This window comes from Leptopilina boulardi, unplaced genomic scaffold (assembly GCF_019393585.1).
Source record: "Leptopilina boulardi isolate dan_hultmark-lab unplaced genomic scaffold, ZJU_Lbou_2.1 LbouV2_216, whole genome shotgun sequence".
NCBI lineage: Eukaryota > Metazoa > Arthropoda > Insecta > Hymenoptera > Figitidae > Leptopilina > Leptopilina boulardi.
This window is the reverse complement of record NW_026137770.1, coordinates 4415857-4435435: the sequence shown is the minus strand read 5'-3', so window position 1 is coordinate 4435435 and position 19579 is coordinate 4415857. Positions and strand designations below refer to the sequence as shown.

The 19579-nt window shown below is 30.9% G+C and overlaps 1 protein-coding gene across 3 annotated transcripts; it reads right to left on the bottom strand.

The window, feature by feature from the left end:
- Positions 1-1429: 1429 nt before the first annotated feature.
- On the bottom strand, positions 1430-18454 carry LOC127279398 (uncharacterized). Of its 3 annotated transcripts, none has more exons than XM_051301726.1 (10): positions 18226-18425; positions 15605-15914; positions 14718-14919; positions 11624-12215; positions 9821-10071; positions 8711-8907; positions 8380-8590; positions 7461-7626; positions 2181-2355; positions 1430-1811 (listed from the first exon to the last, which is right to left on the bottom strand). In XM_051301726.1, the coding sequence occupies exons 1-10, from the start codon at positions 18335-18337 to the stop codon at positions 1532-1534; spliced, it is 2496 nt and encodes an 831-aa protein (XP_051157683.1). In that variant the 5' UTR covers positions 18338-18425; the 3' UTR covers positions 1430-1531. The 3 variants fall into 3 exon arrangements, 2 of the variants coding, with proteins under 2 accessions (XP_051157683.1, XP_051157684.1); XR_007842632.1 differs by lacking the exon at positions 1430-1811 and adding an exon at positions 2578-2814 and having other exon boundaries at positions 2216-2355; positions 18226-18454; XM_051301727.1 differs by lacking the exons at positions 8380-8590; positions 8711-8907 and having other exon boundaries at positions 18226-18442.
- Between the last annotated feature and the right edge of the window lie 1125 nt (positions 18455-19579).

Genomic DNA, 19579 nt, shown 5'->3' with positions numbered 1-19579 from the left:
AACAACCCTAGTATGGATCCCCGGTCACGCAGGAATCGAAGGTAAAGAGGAGACAGATAGGGCAGTTAGAGAATCGTCAACCAATTCCACTGAAGTTAACATTCCACTAGCATTTTCTGACTTCTTTTATATAGCGCGTAAACAATTATCAGATAGTTGTACTTCACACTACCTACACTTAGGAAAAATCAAAGGTATTCAATACAGCCAATACTATGTACTTGAAACCCAGAAAGAAACCGTGGTTTGCGAATTTCGAAGCTCGCAGACCATGGATCACTACAATTTGCCGCCTAAGATCCACTCATTATAATTTGAATGCCAGCTTGGGAAGAAAAAATTATATTAAATCGGGTGACTGTCCCAACGTCGAGGAGGATTTCGACCACATTCTCTGGTCTTGTCCCAGGTATAACTCATTCCGGCTGGACCTAATAAAAGCTCTTTCTAGGGCTCTAAAATGTCCCCCTCCTTTCAGCTCAGTTCAATTTCTCACTAACCCTACTCCCAGAGTTGTCTTTCATGTGTTTAGATTTTTAAAATGGATAAATATAAAGATTTGATTTAATAACTATTTCTGATTTGCTTTTATTCTTTACCTACTCTGCATCTCAGGAGCTCAAGAGAGAAAGTTTTGTCGGAAACTTTTCTTTCTCGCTCAACAGTAGAGTAACTTGGAGCTGCGGTTCCCTTCGGCAAAGTACTCTGTGGAATTCCTCCTCTTTATTAAATTAACTTTCTTTTCTTCTATTTCAAATATACCGCTCTTTCTATTTTCTCAGTCTTACGTTCTCAGCGTATACATACGTATATTCACTCTTAAGCAACATCCATTCCACAGGTCATGGCCAGATATAGGCAGGCGCAAGCCAGTATAGTTCCAACGTTAAACAAACTTAAATTAACAATTAAGGTTATGCAAAAACATGGACAGATGTATTTATTTCAAGAAAGTGAAGTATGATGTAAGAATGAACTACACTGGAACCTCCAACCATTACAACGCGCGAGTCTTATGTGCAATGGATGGAGGTTATCCTTGACGTCAAGGTTATGTCATAAAGTGGAAACACTCAGGGCCGTACATATTATATACTTATATGTATTGGATATATGTTCGCATAAAAATTGAGATTAATTTAATTCTTTATAAAGTGGAAAAATATAAATATAACTACGTACATTTAAATTATAATAATGCAGTTTATAATATCGATAACTCCGATCGATTGTTTAAATTAGAAAAAAGGAAAAAGAAACTGGGTCTAAAAGAACTCGTAACTGTGACGTTACTGCTTTTTCTTGACTGACGCCATTTTTTCCCGTCTGACTCTTTTTGCCGCTGCCCACCAAGTTTTAATAAACAACTGCAATGATCACAGATGCAATGGTTGGAGGTTCCAGTGTATATCACAAATTTTATTTAATATTAAAGTCAAGCAAGTTGATACTTTATTCGGTAAAAAGTTACAATTTTATATAAATAACTTAGAGTTAACATTTGAAATCTACTAATTTTTAAAAAATCACATTATTTACTGGAAAATTTTGTTAATTCCTGTTTAATAGCATCAATTATTGGTATTGCAGGATCTTCAGTAGGTAAATTACAATTAGCTGAAAGACTAATTTTACTTATTTCCGATAAGTTTGGTCTGTGAAATGGGCCGGCACTTAGTGGTCGCGCTCCCCATGTCCCACTACAATGTTGTTCTACCTTACTACTTTCCTGAACTGATTCTCCTAATTTTGTGCTGGTAATACTTGATTTTGGTTGTGAATTAGTGATATTTAATTCACTTACTTCATCCCTATAACAAATAATTACTATTAATTGAGTAGCACAGAAATAATGAATCAGGAATTCGTTTTCATAATTACGTATAAATAAATACCAAAATTTAGATCTAACTTTATCTTTACAATTTGAACCTAATTAATTATATTAGCTGTGCATTTTTTTAGAGTAATAAATTGTAACTAAAATTTACCCTCTGTTCGTTTTGAGTATTAATACATATTCTTGTCACTTATTAATTTTATAACTAGCATATTACAAACTTTTCTTCTATAGTAAATTAACTAATAATTAGACAATATTAAAGAACATCGTAGTGAAGGTTAAAAATATATTTTTTTCATATTTTAAATTAAATGTATTATAAATATGTTATTATTACCTCAATCTGAAATGGTTTGTGGGAAATTGTGATAATTGCGTGGTCCTGGGAGATATTTTTTCGGAGACAGATTGATGTTTATCAGTTTGAAAATTTGTCATTTCTGTTTCTTTGCTACCCGCATAACTCCAAGAATCTTCTAAAAGTTCATGTAGTCTCTGCCTCGCTTGACCAACTGAAACAAAACAAATCAATAACATCTCTTAAAATCTTGGTTACAATTCAACTGAGTTATATCAAAACAAATGTATAACATCTCTTAAAATCTTGGTTACAATTCAAATAAGTTATATTTTTCTCTTTTAAAACAGATATTTAATTTCGTAACTTTTCATTTTTTGTTTTAATTTGAACATTCAAAATTATGTTTTCAAATTTAAATTATATAATTAATTACGATGTCTTATTATTATAATCCTCTCATTTTTGATAAGAAAATTGTATAATTTTTTTATCCCTAGATAAGAAATAATGTTTCCTGTAGATTAATTAGATTTTCTTTATTTGCTTTAGAGAAGAAATAACGTGTATTCTATTAGTTGTTTATTATTCTATCTAATTATTTTATTCATTGTCGTATATTCATCAAATCTATAAATGAAGTACTTTAATTTTTCTTCAGTTCATATTTTATCTGAAAACAGTTCAATATTTTGTAATACCTTGCATGTTGTGACAACATTAAAAAGTAAATAAAATTTGTTATTATTAGAGAAAGTTACAGAAACAGAGAATAATCTAAGAAAATGAAATATATTAGTTAAAATATAGATGTAAAAATCTAGTTCAATTTGAACATTACGGGTAGGACAGAATGATTAAAAGAATGAAACTTAAATCTCGCTTCAAGATCATTATTCCATCCATAAAGGAAAGGAACAAAGGTTCCGTAAATCTGTCGGCATAAGAGTATCATAATCATCAGGCAAATACACCACTATCTGATGAACGAAAGTCTCCCTACACGGAGAGAAAAAACGAGCCTTTACAGCATGGACCTATGTATGCTCTCTTCGTACGCGCCTCTATCGTCCATCTTCGGTACCATCTCTTGCTGTAGTAGCTCGGCTCCTTACTATTTTAGTACGGGCAAGTGAAAATATAGTATAAGGTCGTACCGAAGATGGACGGTAGAGGCGCGTACGAAGAGAGCATATATAGGTCCATGCTGTAAAGGCTCGTTTTTTCTCTCCGTGTACAGAAAATTCCTACATACATTACTACGTAGGATCCTACATGGGATCCCATATAGTGTCTTTTATAAAAACCCTTATGAAATTCCAGGTTCGCGTAAGAATCCAAATGTAAAATTTTGACACGATTTGCAGTATAATTTCATGTGGAAATTTACTATTTTGTTTCAGAAACTTATATGGATTCCTACATTATTTCCTATAATGTTTCTAGCATATTATTTTTGTCAATTCCCTATGTAAATTTTCTTCATAATTAACACATCAAATCTTACAAAAACTATCATTTAAAATTCTTAAGATTGTGTACGTTTTTGGCCTTGGAGACCCATGTAACCTCTTAAAGTTGAAAAATAAAAAATATTTAGAAAAATAATTTATAAAATGTTGAATTTACTTCAATAATTTGTTACCATTACTTATAATTAGAGCTGTGCAAAAGTTCGAATTTTGTATGTGCTCGGATCGAATATTCGATTCGAGCCCATGTTAATTCTTATGGAGCAGTTCGAATTTTAAAAGCTTGCACAGCTCTACTTTTAATACCCACGTGAAAAGGTTCCCGGAATTTTTGCAGAGTGACTCTGGGAGTAGTTCCCAGAACATTCTGAGAACATTCCCGGAATTTTTTTGGTTTTTTCCCAGAATTCATGGAATTTTTGTTTCAATCAAGTAACTGATACTCCGGGATGACTCCAACGTACATCCAGATATCCAGGAGTCAATTGGACAACTTCTCCAGGGAATTTTAGCTGTAATCAAAAAATCGATACTCCAGGATAACTCCAACGAACATCATGATGACTAGGAGTCAATTGGACAACTTCTCTGGAGAATTTTCGTTTTAACCAAATAATCCAGTTTCTATGACAACTCCAACGTACATCCAGATACCCAGATGTCAATTGGGCAACTTCTCCAGGGAATTTTAGCTGTAATCAAAAAATCGATACTACAGGATGACACCATAGTACATCATAATGACTAGGAGTCAATTGGACAACTTCTCTGGGGAATTTTAGCTGTAATCAAACAATCGATACTCCAGGATGACTCCAACGAACATCATGATGACTAGGAGTCAATTGGACAACTTCTCTGGGGAATTTTAGCTGTAATCAAACAATCGATACTCCAGGATGACTTCAACGTACATCATGATTACGAGGAGTCAATTGGGCAACTTCTCCAGGGAATTTTAACTGTAATCAAATAATCGATACTCCAGGATGACTCCAACGTACATCATGATTACTAGGAGTCAATTGGGCAACTTCTCCAGGGAATTTTAACTATAATCAAATAATTGATACTCCAGGATGACTCCAACGTACATCATGATGACTAGGAGTCAATTGGGCAACTTCTCCAGGGAATTTTAACTATAATCAAATAATTGATACTCCAGGATGACTCCAACGTACATCATAATGACTAGGAGTCAATTGGACAACTTCTTCAGAGCATTTTAGCTGTAATCAAATAATCGATACTCCAGGATGACTCCAACGAACATCATGATGACTAGGAGTCAATTGGGCAACTTCTCCAGGGAATTTTAACTGTAATCAAATAATCGATACTCCAGGATGACTCCAACGTACATCATGATTACTAGGAGTCAATTGGGCAACTTCTCCAGGGAATTTTAACTATAATCAAATAATTGATACTCCAGGATGACTCCAACGTACATCATGATTACTAGGAGTCAATTGGGCAACTTCTCCAGGGAATTTTAACTGTAATCAAATAATCGATACTCCAGGATGACTCCAACGTACATCATGATTACTAGGAATCAATTGGGCAACTTCTCCAGGGAATTTTAACTATAATCAAATAATTGATACTCCAGGATGACTCCAACGTACATCATGATGACTAGGAGTCAATTGGGCAACTTCTCCAGGGAATTTTAACTATAATCAAATAATTGATACTCCAGGATGACTCCAACGTACATCATAATGACTAGGAGTCAATTGGACAACTTCTTCAGAGCATTTTAGCTGTAATCAAATAATCGATACTCCAGGATGACTCCAACGAACATCATGATGACTAGGAGTCAATTGGGCAACTTCTCCAGGGAATTTTAACTGTAATCAAATAATCGATACTCCAGGATGACTCCAACGTACATCATGATTACTAGGAGTCAATTGGGCAACTTCTCCAGGGAATTTTAACTATAATCAAATAATTGATACTCCAGGATGACTCCAACGTACATCATGATTACTAGGAGTCAATTGGGCAACTTCTCCAGAGAATTTTAACTGTAATCAAATAATCGATACTCCAGGATGACTCCAACGTACATCATGATTACTAGGAGTCAATTGGGCAACTTCTCCAGGGAATTTTAACTATAATCAAATAATTGATACTCCAGGATGACTCCAACGTACATCATGATGACTAGGAGTCAATTGGGCAACTTCTCCAGGGAATTTTAACTATAATCAAATAATTGATACTCCAGGATGACTCCAACGTACATCATAATGACTAGGAGTCAATTGGACAACTTCTTCAGAGCATTTTAGCTGTAATCAAATAATCGATACTCCAGGATGACTCCAACGAACATCATGATGACTAGGAGTCAATTGGGCAACTTCTCCAGGGAATTTTAACTGTAATCAAATAATCGATACTCCAGGATGACTCCAACGTACATCATGATTACTAGGAGTCAATTGGGCAACTTCTCCAGGGAATTTTAACTATAATCAAATAATTGATACTCCAGGATGACTCCAACGTACATCATGATTACTAGGAGTCAATTGGGCAACTTCTCCAGGGAATTTTAACTGTAATCAAATAATCGATACTCCAGGATGACTCCAACGTACATCATGATTACTAGGAGTCAATTGGGCAACTTCTCCAGGGAATTTTAACTATAATCAAATAATTGATACTCCAGGATGACTCCAACGTACATCATGATGACTAGGAGTCAATTGGACAACTTCTTCAAGAAATTTTCGTTTTAACCAAATAATCGAGTTTCTATGACAACTCCAACGTACATCCAGATACCCAGATGTCAATTGGACAACTTCTTAAGGGAATTTTTGTTTCAAACTGATTATTAATAATTAAAAGAATTATAAACTTGGATTTAATTTTTATGATTATTTAATATTAGGATTCTCACAAAATTATTGTTGTCCCACTTTACTTTACCGAAGGGGTGAAAATCGAAAAAAAGGGTTGATTTTGAAAAAAATGGGTCAAAATTTTTTTTTTTTAATTTAGTATACATTTTTGAAAAGTACGTGAAAAATGCATCAAAATTCATTATAGATAAATTAAAATCCATTAACTTTTGTCATAGTTATACGGATTTGAAAATGACAATGTTACCCTTAACGTCATATATTGTCATATATTGTTAAAGAGACTTCTATTAAATAAGAAATTTCGTCTTCTCGTTTTTGCCCCACTTTAGTAGTCAATTTACTAAAAATACATATGAGTTTAACAAAAAGTAATACTTAAATTTTCTTTGTGTAAAATTCTCTGAAGAAGTTGACCAATACACTCCTGAGTATCCGGATGTACGTTGGAGTTGTCTTAAAAACTCGATTATTTGGTTAAAACGAAAATTCCCTGAAGAAGTTGTCCAATTGACTCCTAGTCATCATGATGTACGTTGGAGTCATCCTGGAGTATCGATTGTTTGATTACAGCTAAAATTCCCCAGAGAAGTTGTCCAATTGACTCCTAGTCATCATGATGTTCGTTGGAGTCATCCTGGAGTATCGATTTTTTGATTACAGCTAAAATTCCCTGGAGAAGTTGTCCAATTGACTCCTGGATATCTGGATGTACGTTGGAGTCATCCTGGAGTATCAATTACTTGATTGAAACGAAAATTCCATGAATTCTAGAAAAAAACCAAAAATTTTCCGGGAATGTTCTCAGAATGTTCTGGGAACTACTCCCAGAGTCACTTTGCAAAAATTCCGGGAACCTTTTCACGTGGGTACCCGAACAGGTTTCTTTGACTAACAAATTAACATCTCATTATAAGTCTAATCTTGTATTATGACAAAGAAAATCTACGTACTTTCTATACAATTGTTGCTTTTTAAATTCCAAACAATTGGACCAATTGCTCCAGGATCATCTCTTGCACTGTAAAATCTACTCCAGAATTTTCGTACCATTTCACTTCCAGGTACTTTAGTTGCTTGAAGATCTAGTGAATCCAATTCAATATCTGCTTCTTTCATCTGTAAGGCAATAAAATATGTTTGCTTATAGAAACCATTTGTTCATTAACGATTAACTTATTGGAAACATAAACTTTAATATATAGTTACTCCGAATTTATGTAATCAACGCGAAAAGGGGTTACATTAAAGACATTAATTTCTCCCACTGAATAAAAATTGGTTCCATTTTTATTCTATAATACCCCTACAGCACCGAAACTTTCCTAAAGATTACCTAAAAATTTATTTGAAATGTTCGGAATATTTAATTGCAATGCTTAGTGACATTTAAAAATTTAAATTTCCCGATTAAATAAATGTTTAGTGTGAAACTTCCCTGAACATTTATTCAAGTGGGACATTTAAATCTTTACACAATTTTCACTAAACATTGCAATTAAATATTCCGAACATTTCAAATAAATCATTAGAAAGGTTTCGATGCTGTGGCGGGTTCAAGTCACATATCAAATATATAATTTTACGTTTATTGACGTTAACGATCGAGCCATGATTGCCATGTGATCGATAAGCACACAGTTTTACGGCGTCCCGTCAAATGCATGCGTTCCTTTTCCCATGGATCTCCAGGCTCAAATCGATAACGAAATGAACCCTAAATATCGACTTTATTCAAAATTTGAGTGTTAAGTTTCTATAAAATAATTTTCTGTTACAGTACCATTTATCAAAAATAATAATAATAAACATATACTACTTCTACTACCGCCCTTGGAGAGTTTAATACTGCTTTGTAAAAAAATGTCTTACCGCAATAGTTTCTAACACTTTTGATAAAGGTTCCACACTTTTTACGGTAGGAAATTTTTTACATGATTTCATAGACAGATATGAACATGGGGAAGTTGTAACTTTTTTACCCACTGATTTTTGAAAACCATCAGGTATAGATATGTTAGATTTTAGAAATGATTTCAGTTGATCAGGCCCCGAGTCCGTTGTAGTTTCTTTATCTCCATATCTAAAAATAAATATAATATATTAAATGATTTATTAGACCTAAGATTGTTAGTTTCGTTGTCGAATTCGGAAAATTCGGGTTTAAACTATTTTTAGTATTTAAACATATGCAATTTATTACCTATATTTTTCTATTATTGAAGTATCCTCTTTTTGATATATAGGAGTATTATTTTTGGAAAGTAAATTATTTTTAGTGCTACATATATTTTCATTTGTCATATCATTACTTGAATCATCTAACGAATCGGAGTTATTCGGTGTAATCATGGTTACAAATCGTCTATTCGGCGAATAGGATTGGCTGGTTGCAATTGTCTAAAAGAAAGCAAATGTTAAAGCACTTATAATATTTTACAAAAATTATTATATACAAGAGTTTTTTATAACGTTTTATTTAATTATTATGTTTAACGGGGGGGGGGGGGTATGGTATTAAATTTCTTTTTTTTAAATGAATGTATAATATTTTAAGAATATTGTGTAAAAATTTCAAGCCATCTCCTTTAACAAAAAAAGATTTATTTTTTGATTTAGATGATTCTGTTGCGAGTTACGTTGAACAGCGCAAATTCATTGTCTTACGAACCAATTGAAAGAGATTTACTGCCATTCATTCAATTTGCAATATTTTTCAATGAGAATTTAGGAAAATATACTTTAAATATTGTATTAATATGGGGAAATTAAGTTAATGAAGTAACACACTTTATATCACCAAGAAAAATTATTTAAAAAGTGCCTATTTTACATCGAATTTACCATACCCTCCCTTAAATGAACGTGATTAGTAAGGTAACATTCAAGTAGAAAACCTGCTAAGAAGGAGTGGATTAAAATGGACAAAAGTGAATGTCTCAATTAAATAAATGTTCAGGAAAGCAGGGACTGACACGGAAACGAAACAAAACAAAATTTCACACTAAACATTTATTTAATCGGGACATTTAAATTTTTACACAATTTTCACTAAACATTGCAATTAAATATTCCGAACATTTCAAATAAATCTTTAGGAAAGTTTCGGTGCTGTGGGGGTTCTGTGAAGGAATTCCTTCTTTTAATTTAAAAAAAAACATTTGATTTTTCTTATAAAATATTGTACTTTTCAAATTTTTTACATTTTTATGTTTTCTACAGCAACTATTCATAACCAATTTGAATAACTTCTATAGAAACTAAAAAAGTGAAAAGTAACTAATAAATAGTTTTAAAAAATAAGGATACGTACATCTCTTTCAGTTTCTGAAGTACATATTACATAATCTTGATCAAGTCCCTTTGACATGTATTCTTTATTATTCCTTATATTATTTTGATTTACAGTTGAAGCAACTGGATTTGAACTTTTCTTTTTTAATACAGGAATTAAAATTATAATAATGATTATGAAAAGCAGTATTGAAATTCCAGCAGCGCCCGTCAAAATAAATACATCTCTTTTTCTTGATAATGCTAAGGGTTTCGTTGTATTTAAATAAGCTAATATAAAATTTACCAATTAATTTATTATGAAGGCAACATTAAAATCTAAAATAAATAATTACTAAATTTTAATATCACATATCAGACAAAAACATCTAAAATTTTTTAAACATATCAGTGGAAGACCTTCACATCATCGATATGCTACCCGTGCAAAAATTGACACTTTTCATCCCGATTTCCTGTTCTGGTCCCAGGTTAGTAAATTTCTATAGGCCCGACCAGGGCCAGGTCTGGTTTCCATATTTAAAATTTTTTAAAAACTAGTGAAAATACATTATATGACATTTTTTTCTCTCTAAATCTGAATTAGTAAAAATGTTTACTAATTTGAATTAGTGACTCGCTTTTTGCTTATGAATTAGAAATTTTTTACTAATTATTAGTAACTTTTACTAACAATTAGTAACATTTAACTAATTCTAAAGCAAAAAGTGAGTCTCTCTTAAATTTTACTAATTCATAAGCAAAAAGTGAGTCACTAATTTAAATTAGTAAACATTTTTACTAATTCAGATTTAGAGAGTAAACGAAACAATTATTCAAATAATTTTTTTCAACTTTTCAACTGGAGCATGGCCCCAGTCGGGTTCCCTGTTTCATTTCGATCGAGCCCAGATCAGGTTGCCAGATCTGGTCCCGGTCGTGCCTGGTCTGGGCCCGACCAGGGCCCGGTCAAATTTTCTGCACGAGTAAGGCCAGTCTTTGTATTTTTTTAAAAAACTGGGTCAAATAAAGATATTTCAATTTAAAGATTTATTCTCCATGTAAATTGTTGTCAAATTATATATGTTATACCCTTTGACTTTTTATATAAACCTAACCATATAGTCCCCTTGAGTCCACAAATTGCGACTGTAGCTGTTGTCTGCAGTAAACACCCACATTTGCTTGGTCTTTTTGGACAAAGTAGAGGGAAAATGTAGAAAAAAATCTCTCTAATCTCCCTTGCAAGTTCGAACTCACCATCATGTTAAATATTTCTTAACCAAAACCATGGAATAGTATAAGGAGACCGAACATTGAAAGTGAACCAAATTTTGGTAACCGCTTAGTGCCATGAAAATACGTAATGGAACACAAGCGCTCTCGTGGGAAGTATGTAAACAGTGGGAAAAATTAGAAGTACATTGAACATAACCCAAAAATACATTGCTCCTTAGTTTTAAAACTTTTACAATGGCTGACTGTCCAGCTGAGTTTGACACAATCAGTGGCGCTAGTGTTCCATTACGTATTTTCATGACACTAAGCGCTTACCAAAATTTGGTCCACTTTTAACGCAGATTTAACATGGTCGTTCGGTCTCCTTATACTACTCCATGACCAAAACTAAATCATCGGATAAAATTTTACTAATATTTAAAAAAAATTTTAAAGGGCTAAAAAGTTTAAAACTAGAATTTTTAAATAACTTAGTTTTAGATGTAGAGATTTTCCTCTTTTATTCAATTAAACTTTAAATATTTTCTACTACAATTAAAAACTTTTTTTGAGACTACTATAAGAAACAAAATTTATAATACATGAAAAATATCAATTAACTCACGTGTACTTTGCACTAAAACGGGTGTTCCAAGTTCTAAAGCTACCTCTTGAGAAGATAACAGAGACATATCTTTTGCAGCTGTTTCAGCTGGAACTGGTTTTCCACCCAAATGAACCGAATAAATTAGCCTTAAATTACTGTTTTCAATAACAGCAATATCTTGCATTCTAACTTGAACCAAATCTAAGTTTTCCGGGCCACCATGTTTTGATGGTGTATTTTTAAATTTTAATTTCTCATAATTTCCAAGAAGTGATTCTTTTGATGTGTGCAGTGGGAAAGGAGTAGTTAATTGTAAAGTCGTAACATGTCCTCTGTTATAAGAAGCAATGTCAAATCCTACAGATGACAGTAAATTATATTTTGCATCTGTACTTTGTGAAATATTAAAATTTTCCTCTATATTGTCTGTCATATTTTCAGCCACTGATTTTTCAGCTGAGTTTTCTTTATGCATAGACAGTGGGTTAGTTTCTTTCCTTCTTAGTTTAATTAGTTGCATTAAATTTAATGCTGATTTTTGTTTCATTCTCATAGTTTTCCTTTTAGTTACAATATGATTGTCCTCATTTTTATTTACTGAAATTGTCACCTACAATTTTTTTTTAAAATTATAAGAAATTTATTTGTTACAAAACGTAAAAAAAGATGGAGCACATTCGTTCATAGATCACATTCTCTGCATTTATTATTGATAATAATATATTAAAATGTTTATGAATATTGTTAATTGAAGCATCTGTAATTAAAATTGACAATTTATGTATAGCAATTCAAAAACAATTATAATTTGTGAGAAGTTTATGTCTTTTAACTAATCCTGAGACAATGTACTACATCAAAATAAATATTTAAAAAATAAATTGGGATATCCCTACTGAAAATTCTCATGTAGGATCTTATGTAGGATCTCACATAAATTCATATATTAAAATCCACATAAAATCCTATGTGAAAAGTAAGAAACTATATAGGATCTTATGAAAAATCATATAGGAAATTGAGACATGATTTGAAGTGGGATTCGATGTAAATTCTTATAAACGTATTCTTAAGTAATAAATTATGTAAATTCCTATGTGAAATCCTCCAATTTTTCTGGTCCTATTTTTTCCTTCAAATCCTATATAGGATCCTACATAGGATCTCATGTAAGAATTAATCATATAGGAATTTATGTGGGATATCATGTGTGGATTTCATTGCTTTATTTGTCCATCTAAGATACCAAGTTGGAAATTATATGAGAAATTATGTAGGAAATAATATACGAAATTATATGGGAAATTTTAATATAGATGTAGATCATCATAGTTTCACTCTTACGCCGCCAGGTGGTGTTAATTTTTTTTCTCACAGTTGAGATCAGTCTTGAATACTATAAAAGCTGAGACTCTAACTCAGAAGGTGTATTAAAAAGCACAATTTTTTTTCTTTTCAGATGAATTGCAGTAATATTATTTGATTTTTAATTAAATAATTTTTAATTTTTATAAATTGCCGTCTGCCAACTGAAAATTCCTATATGAAATCCTATATTGTTTCCTTTATATAATTCTATGTGAAATCTTAAATATAGATATTTCAGAATCTACATGAAATCCTATATGATTTCTTATGTTCAAATCAATCATATATATGATCCCACGTGAGGATTTTTAATATGATTTCATGGCAGATTTTTTGTAATAATTTTTTATTCAAGAATCGAAAAAAGATTTGATGTATGATTTGATATAGGAAAATTTCTGGTTAAGGATTGAGCAATGATTTTTAGTATGTTTTTTAATGAGAAAACACGAAGGAAATTGACATAAGAAATTGAAGGAAAAAATGGGATCAGAAAAATTGTAGGATTTCACATAGGAATTTACATAATTTATTACTTAAGAATACGTTTATAAGAATTTACATCGAATCCCACTTCAAATCATGTCTCAATTTCCTATATGATTTTTGATAAGATCCTATATAGTTTCTTACATGAAACATAGGATTTTATGTGGATTTTAATATATGAATTTATGTGAGATCCTATATAAGATCCTACATGAGAATTTTCAGTAGGGATGCAAAGCAATCTATTCATCCTGTCAGAGATGTCTGGCTGAACACCTAAACATTTTTTATAAAAGCGGATGGAATATGATGTGGGTTTTCTTGGTTTAATCCTGGGTTGAGGAGAAGGACTTTTGGGGTCATAAAATGCTCTATTGTATGACTTATTGTTGTAGGATGGATAATGGAAATGACTGAGTCTCATGGCAAGAAAAAGGTCAGTATGAATAGAGTACGCGTCCAGTACGGGACTTGAAATAATAAGTAAGAAAGAGTGACGACAGAAATTGTTATGAGAAAAACTCCGGGATGACGATAGTACCGTCATAGGATATTCTCTCCATCGACGTATACGAGGAAGACGACAGTTGTTAATAAAAGCTACGTATAAAGTTGAAATTAAATATTGTATTTTTTCTTGATTAATTTTTGCCCCTAAAATAATTAAATTAACAATAATAAATACTAATTTCTTATAGAAAGCACCTATAAGAGTTTTTAATATAGGATACTTTCAAGGGATCCTTCAAGGAATTTCCAATAGGGTATTATGAACTGTAAACACGTTTATGTTCCATAAGATACTTTAGGTCCATTCAGATTGGACTCGTAGGTAATGAAAATTTAATAAAAGATCGAAAGATGAGCTAGAAGTTTACATGTTTTCACTTAAGTTACGATAGTGCAAACCTTGCACCATCATCAGGATTTAGAAGTTAGCTGTGTTAGCAATTTATGTACAAATGTACTCCATGTGAAAACATACATAAAGTATTTTTTTTGCAAAATGGTGAAATTATTGCCTATTCCAACAGCAATATCTTCTTGGAGTTGCATTGTGGGGGGGGGGCTAGATATATAGTCCCCTTCGCACAACTCAAAGTAGGTACTGTGGTTGAGATAGACGGTCCAAGTGTACTATTGCATGGGCACTCTCAATTATAAAATTTTCTTTAATAAATACTGAATATTGAATAGCAGTTTAAATGTGCCCCATCTCCATCTAAAAATAAATTAAACAGTACTTTTTACACACATAATTGGTTGTAGTTGTTATTTCCTGTATTTGATCTAAGGCAAAAGTTTTATTGTGAATCACTTGACGGCTTTCGTTTTCAGAAAGACCAAGGTGTCGTTGTTGTTGCCTCCTAAAAGCCAAATAATACAATCGAGCTAGTCTTAACTCAATTTTTGAAGGCACTCCTTTTCCATTCTGAAGAATTGTTATTAACCAGTATCTGTAAAAATTATAACAAATACATAATTAATTTATATAAATTTTTACAGAATATTCCCGGTAAGAAGCGAGAAATAAAGAAAGATTAAGAGTTTGCAGCTAGAAATAATTCATAAAACGAGAATTCTTAATTCTTGCAATCGACAGAGTCAAAATTTTCGAAGTTCATTAAGAAGGATGCGAAATTTTGAGATTTATTTCTTTTAACTGACTTCGACAGGTCATTAAGAATCCTTTCAGAAAAATAGAAAATTTGAAATGTAAATTTATCTGAACCTTATGAGTTTTTAGAAGTTTCTTATAATTAAATTAATATATAATTTGCATTTTAGATTAGTGTCAAGCCAATTCAGAGGAATATAAATTGATACTAATTTGTTTTACTTTTCTTATTATTTTCAATCCGCGTTTTAAAATATAGTCAAGCCATTTTAAAATATTTTTTAAGTTTTAGAAGATACAAAATTCCCACGTTGTTTAAAATCTTCACACTTAGAATTAAGGCGCTCGCACACCTCGCAGAAAACGTACAAGAGTAAGAGAGACAGAAAATTCAAATTTAAATCTACTGACTCTCTGATTGGCTCTCACTCGTGTGCATGTACCTTGAGTGCGCCCTTACGCTTGAAAAATCCACTTCGATTTTTGCGCAGTTAAGTTTTTTGATTTTATCTTATATCACTAACCTTGGTCCCGGATCATCTCCAATAAGGACACCAATATTTTCTTCACCTTCTAATGAAGTGGAAGTTAAGTTTATACAAGCTTTACAAAATGGAATATCATTTTTAGAATTAAAATGTGTGTTGAATGAACTTTCATTAAATCCTTTTTTACTTTCATTCAGAATATTGGTATTTGATAATGGATTTTCGAAAAACATTAATAGTTGCTTCAGCATTATCCAAGAAGGAGCATCATTTACTCCAGTCCAAAAAAAATTGCTCAAATATACACGATGTCCTGATAGATGATCGATAAAAACTACTTCTTTTTCTACAAATTAACAAAGAAAACAATAAATATTATTTAATAACGGTGTTCCGCAGTGGTAGCCTAGCCAGCTTGTTTCTTCAATTTTAATAAGATTTTTTTTGCAAATCAAACGATTGTCTCAAAATCTGAAAAATACGAGGTATCCTAAAGTGTTGTTCTAAAATGGATCAATTGGTTTTAATAGTCTCCTATCACTTTTTTTAGAAAGGAAAATTAATTTTATCAAATAATATCTGACGTAAATACTGCCGTACGAAGGAAAAACTTAAGTAAATGACATTGTAGCTTAGGCGGATTTTTGTGGGTTTATCTATACTACTGAAATACCGACCAAAGCGACAATGTCGTTTATCAATAAGTTTAATTCTTTCGTACGGCAGAATAAATCTCGGTGCGCATGCCAAATCTCTAATGTGAATTGTTCAAAATATAGAGAGACAAAATTTTATGAGCTAAAATTTTCCTTCAACCAAATCTTCATTTCTTCAAATTATCGTATGTCAGGAACAATACATGAACGAATTATTAAGAATTAAATTCTCAGAAATATGAATTTCATAAATGATAGAAATTTTAGTTAAAATATAATATTGATGAAAAAATGTTTACTGAATTTCTTTCCTGAAAAATTTTATATTCCTAGGAGTTTTCATTTATTAGAATTATTAATTAATTAATTATGTAACAAATATTTCAAATCATTTGAAAATATATATTATTAATATCTTTATATTAAAAAAATCATTTGATCATTTCGATTACGTATTAATTATGTGTTAAAAAATTTAACTAAAAAAAAGGAATCAAATTTCATCACTATTAAATAAAAATTTGATAACAGACGTTCTTTCAAATAAAGATTTGTCTAAATAATAATTTGTATACAAATAAAAGTTCAATTAAATACAAACTCCGTCAAATGAAAATTTCTTGAAATTGAAATTTGTATGTATGAAAATTCTTTTAATAAAAAAATTTGATATTTTTTATTAATTAAATTTTCTAGAAATTAAATTTATCATTAAAGGAATTTTCATTCATTAATCCTTTCAGGACCTGTGTTGCGTCCAGGCCAAAATGAGTTAAGAAATGAGTTCCTTGATTTTTATAACTAAATTTAATTTGGACCAATTTTTTTCATTTTGTGAAAAACTTTTGTTTAAAAATCAAAAATCGTGACTTTTTAAGAAATAATTTGGTCCTTAAAAACATAATCATTTCATCAATATTATTAAATATGAAATTGAATAAAATTGAATTAAAAATTATTATAAACAAGTTATAATTTGTTTATAAGTTATGTAGGACATGTATATACTTCCTGATACATGAAATTCTGTTTTCTGAATATTCTGAACAATCAACATTTAAGGCATCGGCATGCGCGGCTAAATCTCCAAACACGAAATATACATTGATGGAAATTCGGTAAACTTCTCTGCTGAATCTTTTTAATTAATCATAATGACAGATTTGCATAAGTTCTGCGAAATACAACAGAAAATAAAAGAAAATATCTATAGTGGACCTAATATAGTCAGTAAACATTTTAAGGGAGAACCCTCATCTCCGCATAGTTAGTCAAAACAACTACTATTTCAGTTTTTATTTGAATCACTGAATACTGCACATAATGCAATACTTGGCAACACTGAGTATTTCTCCGTTGTTGTTTCGTGTTAGTCTGTGATTGTTTACATCTTGTGTATCGTAACCTATAAGAAGCAACGTTGCCAAGCAATATTATTATAGTAATTGTTGATTGATAAAATTCACTGTTTATTTACAAAATAATTAATTTTGAGTCTCATATAGATATGAAAGATCAGTTTTTTGGTACCTATGTGTGAACATTAATTATTTAACTTTAATTAGAAAAACCATATAGTAATATCTGGCTGTTATTAAATTTCTCACAATAAAAAATAATGAAAATCATGAAAGTGCAATTTCCAATAATAAGAGAGCTTGTAAAATGTTAAAACATAAAATCATTCATAATTTTCTTCATAACTACCCTATGTCTCTAAAAATTTAACTACATTTTTTTTAAAGCAATATCAAACGCATTATAAAAAGTTTCATCAAAAACTGTCTATTATTTGTATTACCGAGAGAACTTTCTTAATAATACGATTATGTTTATTCTACTAATAAGCACTGTTTTTCATCTAAATGTGAATATAAATCTACATTTTTGGAGATATTTTTTTTGTTATAAATAAAGATAGGAATATCTTTTTATATCAAACTTTAGATATTAAAAATTTTAAAGCATTGTAAATATCTTGTATTTATAATTTTAATTCACCTATATTTGATGGTAAGGCAGCGTTGCACTTATAAATAACTGTAAAAAACATAACAAAGTAACACATTCCTAAATTATAAACAACTGTCCAAAGAAACCTGCTATAAACCATTGCAGTGCACCTGTCCTATTTAACTGAACTGTAAGTCTTTCTGATTGTTTCGCCATGCGTTACCTCCCTCCTAGATACCACAATAACTTATTGTTGTGGAAGTTCAATATCGTAGCCATGGAAATGTACATATATAAATGTATAAAACAGCTTCATCTAAACTCTTAAATCCTTCACAATAAACTGATAACAAATATCTTTACAATGTTTTATTGATTACTGAAGCTATAAATTTCTATTAAATATTAAAATAGATAATACTTCTAAGAATTTCATCAAATATATCATTTAAATGACATCAACAAACTTCAATTTCTGTGAGGCTGAGGAGATTTAAAAAATGAATTATTTTCAATCAGGAAATTTTAAAAAAATTTCAATAATATTATTAGATTTATCTCTGCGACTGTTTGGTCGAAATTGTTTGACTCATTGAAATGAACTTAACCCTTGCGTGCCTGAGCTGGGTCCAGACAATTTGCTTTTTCATCTACTTCTATTTAAGAAATTTTTTTTTCAAAATCGTTATCAAATTGGATAAGCTGATGCTATATTTCGGGGTCGCTGATTACGAATCCAGTGTCCGTTTTTAAAAATTCAAAATGGCGGATCCAATATGGCCGACGACTTTTGAAAAAAATTAACGTATTCATCTGAAAATAGTTACTCGGGAGTTTTCTGGGTCGCTGATTACGAATCCAGTATCCGTTCTTCAAAATTCAAAATGTCCGATCCAATATGTTGGAATAATTTTTAAAAAATCGTTCCGCATCGCTTGGAAATCGTTACTCGGGGGTTTTTGAGGTCGCTGATTACAAATCTGATGTTACTTTTTCAAAATTCAAAATGGCGGAACCAATATGGCGGATATATTATTTTAAATTTGACGGATTTGCTTAAAACTCGTTATTCAGGGGTTTTCAAGGTCGCTGATTACGAATCTAATATTAGTAAATTGTATCGATTTTTAATTTTCCTATCCGACATTTAAAATTTTGAAAAACTAACATCATAATCGAAATCAGCGACCCCGAAAACCTAAGAATACCCAGTAATACTTAAATTAAATTAATTACTTTTTTTGTACTGTACACTCAAATTCACCCTGTTTAAAAATGGTGTCACGACGCTAATTTTTGTGGGCTATTTATGTACCCTAGAATGTCAAAAGATTAAATATTTTTTGCAATTATATTTGCAAAATATTACAATTATAATTTAGAATTAAAATATTGAATATCC

Coding starts and splice junctions, on each gene's coding strand:
- LOC127279398 (XM_051301726.1), bottom strand. CDS start 18,337: ATGGTTTATAGCAGGTTTCTTTGGACAGTTGTTTATAATTTAGGAATG. Junction 15,915..18,225: donor TGCCTTACCATCAAATATAG/GTGAATTAAAAT, acceptor GTTAATTTGTAG/AAAAAGAAGTAGTTTTTATC. Junction 7,627..8,379: donor AAGTGTTAGAAACTATTGCG/GTAAGACATTTT, acceptor ATTGCCTTACAG/ATGAAAGAAGCAGATATTGA.